This window comes from Candoia aspera, chromosome 4, assembly GCF_035149785.1.
Source record: "Candoia aspera isolate rCanAsp1 chromosome 4, rCanAsp1.hap2, whole genome shotgun sequence".
In the NCBI taxonomy this organism is placed as follows: domain Eukaryota; kingdom Metazoa; phylum Chordata; class Lepidosauria; order Squamata; family Boidae; genus Candoia; species Candoia aspera.
The window spans coordinates 49,423,832-49,438,592 of NC_086156.1; the positions used below are offsets into that span (position 1 = coordinate 49,423,832).

The following is a 14,761-nucleotide window of genomic DNA, read 5'->3' on the forward strand; positions in this document are numbered from 1 at the left end:
AGAAATTAGCCATGTCTAGACATCCACCCCCTCTCTCTCTTCTCCCCCAACACACTTAGAAACACAGAGTGTTCTTTTTCCTTGCCTAGTCTTCCGCCAGTCCACTAATATTGGATAAGAGGCAATACTGGTAGGCCAAACAAAAACTGTCATTTCAATCTCAGCTTCTTCTGTGCCTCTTCAAACAAGATGAGGACCTTTCGCTGGAGGGGGTGGGGGTGGGCAAGAAATTAGCTACCTGCCCCAACATCATGGCCTTTGGTTTAGTTGCCTGCGACCTACCAGAAACAAAAAGCCCTAAGCTAAACCAGAAGTAAGCAAAACTCTCCAGATGCCTGAGATATGAATACTTTCTTTATTGTGTATAAAAGATGGTAGAAGGATTACATTTCAGAGCTATTTATTCCTCTAAGAAATAATGTAGTCTGTACAAAAAAGGAGTATAAAATGACCTGTTGCACTCTGTACTTCTGTGTTTTTTTTAATTGCTGTTAGTTTTTGTTATATCTATGAAATCAATCAATCAATCAATCCAAAAAAGGGGCTCTGGGATGCTTCTTGTGAATGCTAGAATATAGCATTCTTCTACACTGGTGTTGTTGAATTTCCAATCGGAGGACTTTCTTGCACTTTATTATAAGTAATTAGTTATCTTCTGAATATCAAGGAATATGACTCAAAGCAGTAAGACACAAACTCACATATATGGCAAGTGTACCATTGTCTTGTAACAGTGCTTTTTGCACAAACTCATACATGGTGCAGCTCTAATTTTCTTTTAAAGTCTAGCTTGAAATATTCATCATCAGATGGAAAGGAGAGCCAGTTTGGTCCAGTGGTTAAGGCAACCGGCTAGAAACCAGGAGACTGAGAGTTCTTGTCCTAACAGTCAGGAACCACGCTGAGACGAGGAGTAGGTCTCTAGTGTTTATTAGTGCTACATAAAACAGAATCCTAACAAACTGAAGAAGCGTGGGAAAAACCCAGACAGATAAACCCCAAAGGTTAAGACGGGTCTGATCTGTGTCTCTTTGAATGGCTGCTTAATTCCTCAGTACTACGCATGCGTTTTCCATCCTGGATAGAGGCCCCCTCCTGCTCGCCATCAGTACATGACAGTTCTAGTCCCACCTTAGTCATGAGAGCCGGCTGGATGACCTTCAGCCACTCACTCTCTCTCAGCCCAACTCACCTCACAGGGGGGTTGTTGTGGGGAAAATAGGAGGAGGAAGGAGAATTAGGTAAGTTCACCGCCTTGAGTTATTTATAAATATAATAAGGCGGGACAGCAAATAAATAAATAAAATAAAATAAGAAGTCATACTACCAATAAGTTTATTGCAAACATTTCAGTCACTGCAGATCAGAAGTGTCTACATAGACATATACATATGAAACAGATTTAATCTCTTACATGATCATATTTAAGGGTAGATTTCACTGGGATGGCTAATAGTGTATGTGTTTGTGTATGTCATGGAGAAAGGCTCTCCAATTTAGAGAGACCCCCTGAACAGGAACTGAGAAGAGGGATAGAACAGAGCTAAGCTAGTGTGTCACTCTTGCATGTACCTGTGTAAGAAAGTACTTGGTTACAGCAGTCTAGGGTAAAAATTAGCAGTTTAGAAAGAGGACTAATAGCCCAGGCCTGCAGACGAAGTGATGCATCCTCCGCCAAGGTTTATAATTTTTCTGAGAACTAGCATCTAGTTAGGATATTGCTTAATGACAGCATCTTATGGATCATCTAATATTTTCATTTTTGTCTAAGTTCCTGAACAAAAGCACTTGTAAAGTGACTATTTAGGAATGTTTCAGGTAGAAAATTAGAGCTCAACATAGGGTATATCAAGAATCACTTGACATGTTAAGCTAGGATTTAGGGTTTGTGCATGCATCTTGCATGTAGTATGAGAACTGACTCACTGAGATTTCTAGGATAAAGGGTCTGCTTTCTCTTGTCCAAACAGAAAACTGTCCTAGGTGCTATTTCCATATTACTATCAATAAATCTGTCCCAGAAAAGAGGTTAGAGAACTTACTGATGATGCACCAAAGATGCCAATTTAAATCTTCACTTGTTTTGAAAGGGAAAAGTTTGAAACAAAGTAACAAATAGAAGACATATTGTGTTTGTCTTATTTACACGCACATGGTATCACAAAGACTGAGAATCTCTGCCATTGGCAATAACAATTCCTAGCTCAGAACTCTTTTTTTTTTCCAAAATGGAAAAAAAAAGTTTGAATTACCTTGGTAGTTACTTTAACATTTTGTACCAGTCCCATTAATCTTTAGAAGGCAATATCAGATGATTATTGGGAAGATTTGCAGGATGTAATCAAGGGCACTTCACCTTTCTCTTGTGATACAAGTAACAGCGAATGTTTTCTCTAGCATGATCTTTTAAATTTCCACTTTTGGAGTGTCAGCTAAAACTAGACTTTCAGTCAGAACGAAAAACATGCTAGTTAACCTCAAATTTGACCATGCAATTTTTACACTGCTGCTTCAATACATAAAGCAGATCTGGAACATTAAAGCAGTTTATTTTGCTTTGTTTTCAGATCCCATTATTACCAAACAGGATAGCTGAGCAAACAGATGAAAAGAACAATTACCACCACTTCCTGCTATTAAAGCATATTGCTATAAAGTGTGTAATTGGGTAAGACAAATTTCCCCCATCCCTTCCCCTTCCCCATGATTGTCATCCTGTTGGGACTTCAATTCTGAACATCATTTATCTTTCATCATCAGTTCAGTTGCTACTCAAAAATCTCACTAGTGTGAGAGATATAATAGCCTTTTCCTTACAATAACTATTCACCTTCTAGACCATATTACCAAAAAGCAGGCTTCAGAGGACAACTCCTACTCTTTAAAAAAGAAGAAGTCAGAAACAAACAATTGTAGGTTTTCTGTTGTTAATGACCCACAGAACAGACATTAAGCTGTTAAATTTAGAGTGCAAACCCTCTTTCAAAAGTGGCTAGGGTTTCAATTATGTTTAAAATAATGGTTTCCATGAATCATCCATTCATGATAAGACTTTGTCCTGCTATTCTGAATACAAATGGAATCCTTTGGACTATGTGCCAATCATTTCAAGACCAAATAACAGAAAAAAGGCAAAGCTGTAAAAACGTCCACCTTTACTGAGAAAAACTTGCTTACTTTTTAAAACCCCTTGGATTTATTTTCAAAAAGGATTCTCTTCAACTCTAAAATGCTAAAAGTTTTGCTGCCATTGTTGAAATGAGCCATTATTATGTTCCTTTCTGCTTTACATAAACAAGCTCCAAAAGAGTTTCTCCCTTGCCCCCCAAATACGCAACACTAGCCCCAAAGGTTCTGTTGACTTGGATGAACGACCCCACCATCTGATACCTGGACTACTTGCCTCATGACTGAATGGAAGAAGCCAGTGTTTCTCATCCTTGGCAACTTTTAAGATGTGTGGACTTCAACTCCCAGAAGTCCCCAGCCAACTTGCTTGCTGGCTGGGGACTTCTGGGAGTTTATTTTTATTTATTTATTTATTAAATTTATATTACCGCCTGTCTCCCCCTATGGGGGACTCTGGATGGTTTACAATAAAAACAATAATGAAAACATCTAAGCTTCAATCACACTTTAAAAACATAAATAAGATAAAAAATATAAATATAAATATAAAATCCAAGAGGAGATGGAATCCCAGTCAATAGGGGGTGCTATGGCACCAACCACCCCCAAGTGGAGCCATTACCCACCCCCCATCCCATGTAAGGTGGCACAACCAGTTCAGTTTCTTCCGGAAGGCTGGGAGCAAGGAAACCCGTCTCAACTCCGGGGGCATGATATTCCAAAGGGCGGGTGCCGCTGCAGAGAAGGCCCGCCTCCTGGACCCTGCCAGATATAATTCCTTTGTTGATGGGGTCCGTAGCATGCCCTCCCTGCCTGACCGGGTGGGGCAGGTCGATGTTGAGGGGATGAGACGGTCCCTCAGGTAGCTTGGTCCCATGCCATGTAGGGCTTTAAAGGTGATAACCAACACCTTGAATTGGACCCGGAAGCAAACTGGTACCCAACGCAGCTTGCGTAACAGTGGTGTCACATGGGCTGATTTTACAGCACCAATAACTGTCCGTGCCGCCGCATTCTGGACCAGCTGAAACTTCCGGATACTCTTCAAGGGTAGCCCCATGTAGAGCGCATTGCAATAGTCTATGTGGGAGATGACAAGGATATGAGTGACTGTTTGGAGGGCATCTCGATCCAGGAATGGGCAGAGCTGGTACACCACCTGAAGGTGTGCAAAGGCCCTCCTGGCCACGACTTCCACCTGCTCTTTAAGCAGGAGTTGCAAATCCAGGAGGACCCCCAGGTTCTGCACAGTTGACATCCATACATCTTGAAGTTGCCAAGGTTGAGAAACACTGGTAGAAACTGACAGTTCTGCACTTTAGCACCTAACCAACCATATGGAACCACCTCAGAGTATGCCTTGTGGGCACCTAGAAAAGTCTGGATTTGGGGATTTTGAAATCCCTAAAACATCCAGGAGGGGAGACTTCAAAGTCAAGCTGATTCTCTGGCTTTTCCGGACCTTGGGCAACTCACGCCCTGCTTCTGCTTACATTTGGGTGACCAGATTCTTGGTTTCGCAGGAGGCAACCCCAATACCAAGAACACCATCCAAAAGCAGGAAAATATCCTAGTTCCCAGGAGAACATGTTGTTTGACTAACAGCACCTGAACCTGAAGTGAGGAAAGGTGTAAAGAGTATTTCAGAGATTGTGATAGGAATAATTGTATTTATTTATTTTCTATCCAGCCTTTATTATTTTTATAAATAACTCAAGGCAGCGAACATACCTAATATTCCTTCCTCCTTCTATTTTCCCCACAACATCAGCCTTGTGAGGTGAGTTGGGCTGAGAGAGAGGGACTGGCCCGAGGTCATCCAGCCGGCTTTCATGCCTAAGGCAGGACTAGAAATATGTTTATAGATATAGGTATAGGTATGGGTATAGATAGATATAGAGATATGTATATATTGATATATGATATGTTGAAGAGAAGAATTGAAATAAATGCTAAAATTCCTTCATCCAAGGAAAAAGTGATGAAACAGGAGTCATAAATGCTGTGAGAATGTTGAAAACGCTAAGGCTCCAGGTGTAGATGATGTAACTGCAGACATACTAAAATATGGATGTACTTTGTTTAAAGAGTAGTTCTGTGACTTGTTTAACACACAACAGAAGACTGCATTTCGGCTGGAGGAAAAGAAGGATGCTGTTGTTTTCAAAAGGAAAGGTAACAAGAATAAATGCAAAACCAACAGGAATGTTGATCAGTTAACCATGCCTGGTTCGGTGTTTGGCAGAATTCTGATTGAAAGGGAATAAGAGGTAATAATGACCAAAATTTGGGAAGCCTAGTGTGCCCTTATGCTAGGCAGGGGTGTGTGGATGAGGTCACTGAGTCATGTGTGAATGAAGATGTCAGGTGCCCCCCTTCAGGGATGTTTTTGTAGTATTTGCTATACAAGCGGAATAAAGGGGTTCTGTTTAAAAAGAAAAAGAGAATGACTTAAAGCAGAAAATAGTAAAACTCAACCACAAGTACAGGCAGAAGTTGTTGAGGTCAAGTGGCTAAAAATGCCATAGAAATTAATATGCAAATTATGCAAATGTAATGCAAAGTAGTATGTATTATTGAGATGAAATTCTATCTTGTTTTTTTCCTTTTTTCTGAAATCTGGTAGCCATATTCTAGAGAAAAGCTCATAGAAACCCAGTCCAGTAAAGCACTACAGGAGAAAAGTTCAGGTTTGATAGCATTGCTTTCTACTACCACTTCTATCTCCCCACTCGCCATTTTTAGAACAGCAGTACTAGGGCAATTATGCAAAAGATGCAGTGTGAATAAATAACCACACAGCTCTGGAAGTTCATCCCATCAAGAATCTTCTTCAATGATATGCATTTGACGAAGCTTAAAACTACAGAAAGTACCCATTCAGTGTGTAGCCATGGCATTAATGCTGACAGGATGCAAAGTGTGTGTGTGTGTTTGGGGGGAGAAATGAAGCAGCTCAATAAATGAAGCCTTTTAAATATCACTCAGTATGCCCTTTCTCACCCCAATGAGGAGGAACAGGGGCTTGCCAAGAAATGTCATTAACATGGCTCATGAAATTTCACAGCTAAAGGAAATGAGAGCCAGCAACAATAATACTGCCATGGAAACTCAATGCCACTCCAATAATTACTGAGCCAGAGCACAATTTTTCCTTTCACTCATAATATTAGATATTTGGTGTCTCCACACCTAATATACCTTTGCTGGAATTTACACAAGCCATTTGAAACAAAGAACCAGTTACTATCTCCACATATTGTAGCTGTAATACAGTAGGTAGATGAAAGCCTACTACATTTAATCTACTAAGAAGCACGTAGGAGGCATATGAAAAAACAAGCAAAGGAAATGGCAGGACATGGTATATCCCAGGGGTCTTATAAATGGGGCTACATGGCGGACCTGAGATGGGATTTTCAGGATAGGTTCTAGCACTCTCCAGATACATGTTTCTGCAAACATGTGAAAAATATATGGTCAGCCAATGCAGATATTATGTACTTTCAGGCATGGGAACCATACATGTTCTGATTACGATGTGAAAAACTCTCAACAGCTGGAATGGAGCCACCAAATCTTCTAAAAAACAAGGAAAAGGCTTCCCTTGAAGACAGACCGAGGAGATGGGACCAGTTATAGAGATAATTAATATGATGTCAAGGAAATACCTCTCCTATTCCCACCCATTGACTGTCAAGAGGAAACCACATAAATCTCATCAAGATGGGAAATAGCTAATTTAACATGGTGGGCATAATACATTTTTAACCACTTTTTCCTTTGACAAGGAAATTGGATTCCTTTGATCCCAAGGAACAATTAATTTAAAGAACACTGGAACGTTAATGACACCTTGAAGAATATGCACTGAAGTTCAGTGTCAACCAAAGGCTACTTCCTTGCCTTATTTACTGAGCATTAGTTTCCTCCTCCTCCCTATTACACACACATACTCTCTATTGATCACAGGTACACAGTACAGGATGTTCATCCCAGACCTTTCATACATTGAGTGGGGAATAAGAACACAGCAGTAGCTGAACACAACAGTGATGCAACATACACACCTGCCACATGGTCAATACATCTGAGAAAGGAATCTCACTGAATCTATCAAGATTTTCATTCATCATCCCCAGGATAGAAGAATATGTGCAATTTCACAAAACTAAATGTGCAGACAATGAAGGACGGATATGATGGCAAGGGACAACTCCCTTCACATGTTCAGCAAAACAATTACCAATTAGAGGGCTGGAAGGAATGTCATAATGGGAACTTCTAATTTCTGCCATTGTGATAGCTTAGTATACATAATATGAAGCTCTGCAGTAATATATATTTAGTTATATATATACAGTTTGTGTGTGTGTGTGTGTGTGTGTATATATATATATACTTACTATACACACACACACACACACACACACACTGTACATATACAGTATATACTCTGTGTGTGTGTGTGTGTGTGTGTGTGTGTGTTTAGGGATGACCTGTCCTATGAGGCAGAGTTATATGGAAACTAAGAGGATACAAAATAAAATCTACATTCCCTAAATTAAATTACTATATTTAGAATATATCTTACAAAATCACACTTCTAGGTTTCCTTGGAAAAACTGAAGGCAGAAAATCTAACTTTGATTAATTTGAAATATGCTAGTAAAGATTTTTCAATATTTGACTTATGGAACCACTGTTTTTTTACTGGCAATTTCCTGTTAGAAAGAGAGAAAGAGAAAGGGAGATATTAAATCAGACCACTGTGAGACTAAGCTGAAGCTGCCATAACTAAAGATGAAGCAGGCACGTAAGCAGAGAGCACAAAAAGCAAGGAAACTTGTCTAAAAGATCCCTTCATGGAGGTAGGTAAGTAGGAAACAAGTTGTTAAGGAAATAAAGGAAAAATGTCATCTGAGCTCAGAAGTTGGGCCTGAGCACATGGAAAAAATCCCAATTCCAGCTATCAACAAAGCAAGGACTTTTGGGGATAAAAAGTAGTCTTGAAGCCCACCTACTCCTTGAGTCGTCTTTGGATCCAGACTTGGTGGCTTCCGTCCCTCTAGCTAGTGCCTGGCAGCCTAGCTGAGAAGGACGTAGGTAAGTATGGATGAGCGTGTGCGCGCATGTGAGAAAAAGCAAACATACATTGCAACCAGTAAAGTTTCACTGTTACTTTAAATTCACTGGGTCTCTGTATATTCCAAAGAACCTGATGTGCTTCAGTGTTCAATTGAAAGTGATTTGTGTGTGCCTCTAATTATTTCCCAGCTGTTGACCAGGGCTGTGTCTTGTCTGCTCTAGCTGCCCCTATCTGGAAAACCCAGGTAGAAAGCAAGGGGGGGCTGACGAGATCCGAGTGCCTCAACAGGCTGTGAGTGTGTGAGTGAGTGACCGTAAGTCGAACCTGGGAGTGCCTGTAACACCATCATAATGGAAGGAGAAATTAGCATACAAGAAGGAAAGAAGAGAGAAACAGGTGTCTATGGTGTGGCAAACGACAAAATAGATGTTAGCCCATAATCATATAACCTCCAATCCTTTGTATAAACATTGTGACATTGTAAAGGGTGGAACTTGTGTTGAGATGCTTGTTTCATGATTCTGACCAAACTTTCCCAAATTCTATAGACACCTCAAGGGAGGGAAGGAGGTCTTTTAGCTGGTACTGAATCACTATTATGCTGATCAGTGCTTTAATTCTACGTGAATTCATCTTAAATCAGGAATTCTGGATAACTAAGGTACAATGTGGGAAGACTTTTGGGATTACTGCCTACATTTGACCAATTTCCATAATATTATTAACATAAAAGAACCTTTATAACCAACCAGACAATTCAGTTACACTTTTTTTTTCACTATAGTACAAAACACTTCATGCAAAACGATTCAGAAACTAAACAAAGCTTCTTTCTGTTTAGAAGGGTTCATTTAAATTTAGGGGAAAAAATTCAATCAAAATAAATAGGGGATTCAGGCTGCCTTGCCCACCCCTTGCTATCAACACAAGTGGTGAATACCAGTGTCAATGACTTTGGATTAACAACAACAAAAATGATTAACTTGCCTGTGTCCTAACAGCCAGGAACCACGCTGAGACAAGGAACAGGTCTCTAGTGTTTTATTGCTGCTACATAACAGGAAAGTCCTAACAAACTGAAGAAGCGTGGGAAAAACCCAGACATATAAACCCCAAAGGTTAAGGTGGGCCCGATCTGTGTCTCTTGGAATGGCTACCTAATTCCTCAGTGCTACGCATGCGCTTTACAGCCTGGATGGGAGCCCCCTGCTCGCCATCCTTACTCATGACAGCCTGTCTGATTTGCTGGTTGTGCCTACCTTTTGCCACATTTTGATAAAGAAGAGCTCTTTGGAAAAGTTGAAAGCGATGTTTGTGTCATAAGCATCGTCCCCAACGTTAGAGATGGTGATGTTCAGCGAGATGTTCTTCACTGCCCCCAGAGCCAGATAAGGAGCCCTGTCATCAGCACTGCAGAAAAAGAGCAGCAAGTTAACACCTCACTATTCATTCTTCTCTTTTTCTAATTCACAGCGGAAAAAAACTATATCAAGTATGAGCCCAAGAAACTCTTCTGTTACCAGATGACAAATGGAAACAAAAGAAGGATGTGCTGGCTCTCCTCCTAGACTGTCACTGTGGACTAAGCCAAAAGTATTATTTCAGGACATTCTGCTGATCATTTTATTCACTTCCAGTTCTTTGCTGGTGTGATTCTTCACCAAAATAAATGAAGACAGAATGGGATAATGCCACAGTTTTGTTTTGTCTTGAAGAAGAAAGAATATACTACAAGAAACTCCTGAAAGGGATTCTGCATCTTTTTTTAACAGTCACACTTGTTGTATTGACAGCAGCCTGTTAGACTAGGTCAGTCATAAGAATATCATAAATACCTGTAAGTGCAGAGATTGGTCATGTAAGATTGATTGATTGATTAATTAATCGAATTTATCACCGCCCATCTCCCAAAAGGGACTCTGGGCGGTTTACAATAAAACATAAATAGAAATATAGAACTGTAAAACTATAATACATAATACAATAAATATAATAAAAACCTCGATGGCTGGAAGTTCTTTATGATTTGCAGGCAGAGCTAGGTCCTTCTAAGAAACTAACCACCCCCAGGAATGGCTACTCTCTCTCCCGCCCCAGGCATAATTACAGAACCAGGTCTTTAGTTGTTTCCTAAAGTCCAGGAGGGAGGGAGCCAATCTCACTTCCAGGGGAAGGATATTCCAAAGGGCAGGGGCTATTGCAGAGAAGGCCCGCCTCCTAGAATTCTCTTGCAGACGGGGTCCGCAGCATGCCCTCTCTGCACGACCGGGTGGGACGGGTTGATGTGATGGGGAGAAGACGGTCCCTTAGGTAACCTGGACCTGTGCCATGTAGGGCTTTAAAGGTGATAACCAACACCTTGAATTGGACCCGGAAGCATACTGGCAACCAACGCAGCTCGTGGAGCAAAGGGGTGACGTGTGCTGATCTTGGGAAACCCAAGATCGCCCACACGGCTGCATTTTGCACCAGCTGTAGCTTCCGGATACTCTTCAAGGGTAGCCCCATGTAGAGCGCATTGCAGTAGTCTATATGGGAAATAACCAGGGCATGAGTGACCGTTCGAAGGGCCTCTCGCTCCAGGAAGGGGCGTAACTGGTGCACAACATGAAGTGCAAATCAATGTGAAATGTGTAACATGTACAGTGATCATTCAGATCTTTATTACAAGGCTGTGAGATGTGTTTACAATGTACTGTCATGGAAATATAATGAATAAACAAGCATAATGTTATGAAGGCACCTGTGTTTTGCCTGCAACCACAAAACAGTCTACATGTGCTATATCTCAGCCCCCATGACTAATTTCCCTGGTAGCCTGTCACACAGATTACTGTTCCATTCCATAGATTGGTTCCACCTTGTGGTAGGGCTGACCCTCTTGAAAACTGCACGTCCCAGATCTAACTGCTTAAAAATTCTGAATTTGAGTCTATTGTCTTCTCAGTACATAGAACCTCTTTAAAATAATGCAGCTTGCAAAACATTTGGGGTAAGTGGGGGAGAGAACAAAAATTGTACATCCTATGGCTTCCGCACTCCAACATGCCCTCTAAATACCATTGATGGGATTCTTAAATATATTTATTTATCTACTTGAAAAATTCATAAGCTGCCTTTTATCTAATATTTCCTCCAGGACAGCTCGTAATAGCAGAAGATAGGGTGGCCTTTCCATTCAGCCAAGTAAATCAGCTTCCATAGGCAGCTGATTTGGGATATCAAACAAGATCAGAAAAGGGGTTGATTCAACAAGAACGTAGTAATATAGTAATACAAATTTAATATCATTTTACTAATGTTGTGCTTTCATTCCCATTTTATGCCTGAGTATTTTATGCCAAATAATTCATATAATTATTATCCCAAGGACTGTGATATTAAAAGCCCTTTGAAACAGCTTTTTTTATCACATCCTTCCTAAATATTAGGAGGCAGGGTACCATGCAGATCCCCAAGGCCAAGCTATCCCAGAGGGTCGGAATCACAGCTCTCTAATGAACCACACAGAGGAGAGGAACCCTCAGCATTCCCATGTGGGACCTGCAGACTGGATAGCTACTATAGGTGATACCTGGAGTTGACAGGCCAGCTATAACAGTAGTTCATGCATTTGCCACCTCTCATGTAGATTACTGCAGTGTGCTTCTACATGGGGTTGCTTATGAAGGTCACTCAGGAACTGCAGTCGGTAGAAATGCAGCAACCTGCTTTTTAGCTGCTATTCACACATAACAATGTTACAGGCTCTATTTTGCTTACTAGTAGGCTTCCATGTGCCATTGAAAACACTGGCTTTGATCTATAAAGCCATTAAAAATTACTAAAACTTTGATAAGTTGTTTTGATACAGCTCGTCAGTATCCTGAGAAGAATAAAGAAAAATGATTTAAATCTTTCATGCTGTTTGATTAATGAATTCAGGCAAAGCTGCAACTTTTTCCAAACATTTAAATAATATGCTAACACTGAAACTATGCATTTATTTTTCACCAAGGTAACAATGCATAAGCACTGTGGGCCAGTATCTGCAGCTGCTAGTTTCTTGTAATGAAAAAAAAACAACAACCAGAAAAACAAAGATAATGGATGTATTTAATTAGTCAAAGGAGAACACATAGTCTACCACTGAAGAGGAAAAAGGGCCTAATTGATCAAAAAACAGAAACTAATGTCCAACTTGAAGGAACCAACACCAAATTCACAGCATTTGGATCCTTCACTGAAAAATTAATTGATCCGAGGCCCAGAGAATTTCAAATCCACAAGACAACTGCAACATGAGGCGAGTTTAGGGCTCTTCTTGAAAGAGAGCAGTTTCCTGAGTCTTTAAATCTCTGGACATCTGGAATAAATCAGTAAGGAATGGATTAGGAAAAAGACTTTCCAATTTGCAAGGGAATTATTGAGCCCAGTTTGCTGCTCTGGGCCATGATGTCACTAGATATGGACTGCCAGCAATGATATATGAATGGCAAACCCCAGTGTGGTACCATCCTTCCTTAGCATTGGCAGCACATTAAATCAGCTGGGTTGTCATTATTCAAATGTTCAAAAAAGAAGTTGAGCCATGTTTCCTCAGCACATAGAAATGCCTGAGAAAGCAAATAAGCAAGCAGTTCAAGAGAGAGGTGGAACATAGTGCATTTTAGTTTCACTAAACCATCAGCAGCGATGTGGTTAGTGTACTGCACATTTAAGTGAAGGCAGATTCATGTGATCATTCCAGTTTGCCCTGGGAGAATGTGAAATGTGTTTATGTTAGCTCTGCCCAGAAGATGTTCCTAGAATGAGCTGTAAAGAATTGGGGCTTTGTGACAAGCCCCTTCTTTTGCCCTAAAGCATTTGATAAACTGATGCCACACTGAGATGCCAGAATGGATGAATTCAGCTTTTGTTCCCCAAAAGGGCCTTCCTGGTATAATCCCAGGAAGACAGAACTGATAAAAACCAGACTGCACCTTTACTAATACATCAAGGTCCTTAGGAAGGTGGGTTTAACCCATAAATAGTTCTTCATTTACTAGCTAGCCCCAGAATATCCTAGTTGGAGCATTGTCCTTGATTGGGCAAACCAACTAATTCTCCCCAAAAGAGGGTATCTTTCACTTATCCTCCACATTCTATAAAATTAGGTTTAAATGCTTTGGAGAAAACAACAAGAAAGAAGAGACTACCTCTGAACATCCAAAGTGGAGGCCAAATTATCTCTCTCCATTTATCCTGTCTACAAGTAATGTATGCTAAAACCCAAGAGCTTATTATAGGAAGCAATTGGTAACTGGTTTAGCTAGGTTGACTGTACTGATTTTAGCTGGAATCCTATGTGTGTAAATGTTACTTTCCCTTATTTTCCCTGTATTTTCCTTTTCCCAATAAATTCCTTTTCTCATCTAAAGATTGGGTTTTATTGGTTTTATAAGGGAACTTTCCATTCAGATCTTCACCACATGCAACACTGCATGGTTATATATCTACTACTTGGATATCAAGATTGGCACAAGGTTTGTTAAGATCTACATTTCTGGACTTAAGGGAAAGAAGATCCAACATACCTGCCTTTCTATTGTCCTCCAGCTAGCAAGACTTGAAGAGAAAGGTCCGGGACAGAAGGGCTATGGACTTGGTAGCTGGACAAATTGGGAGAGTAAGAAGGTTCAACCTAATTGGTAACAGTCTATCATAATTCTTTTTATCCTTGGAAGAGGAGTCTGCCAGGGAGATTTTAAACTATTCCCCTCCCATTATGTGACAGGCTTACATGCCCATAAGCTCTTCTAAATATGTTATAAACCATAGTTTTATGGCTTTATAAACCATTATAAAATGAGGGCTCACAGAATCTACTGATAGAATAAAACAAATGAGACTGAACAAGACAATTTGTCTTCCACAAACATTTTGGGTTATCCAATGCAGATAATGGCACAGATATACAACTAACCATATAAGTAATCTTAATAGATCTTCAACATGCCAAACTCATATATTGAAGAATAACCTGTAGCAATTGGCAGTGCTCCAATTAGTTAATAACCTACAGCTGAACCACACATTACATTAAATATATAGCATGCAGTTCTCCTTCTGTTTCTGTTTTATTCAAAATTAAGCAAATAGGCCCTTTTAAAAGCAGTCTCATACTACATTAAAATTTTAATCAAGCTGCCTGTCACAACCTGTGATGGAATGTGAAGGTGACCTTGGAAGAAGAGTCGGGGGAGAGAGAGATGCCGCCTAGGGAACAATCAGATAAAAGAGAAAGGAGCCCGCAACAGAGTGAAGGCCAGAGAAAGAAACTTAGGAAGGACCTGCCCTAACTACTCAGGCAGTAAATAAGGAGGGTGGGAGGTTTGTACTTTCAGTCTAGCAAGATTCTGTTAATGTAGCCTTACAATAAAGTAGAATTAGTTCATCTACTCATGTTTCCTACCTGGTTTACCTGGGAAGACTGACATAACCCTTTCTAGTCAGTTTCCACCAGCTCCCTTTTTATATGTGATGTAAGATTTTTATCTGCCTGCTGTGTATTACTTTGCACAT

At 40.3% G+C, this 14,761-nt stretch overlaps 1 protein-coding gene across 1 annotated transcript in view; it reads right to left on the reverse strand.

Moving 5' to 3' along the window:
* Positions 1 to 14,761, reverse strand: part of ITGA9 (integrin subunit alpha 9) — a 245,912-nt gene that overhangs the window by 83,101 nt on the left and 148,050 nt on the right. The window contains exon 18 of the mRNA XM_063304073.1: positions 9,478 to 9,628. Within this exon, the coding sequence (XP_063160143.1) occupies positions 9,478 to 9,628 (151 nt within the window). The remainder of the gene's footprint in view (positions 1 to 9,477; positions 9,629 to 14,761) is intronic.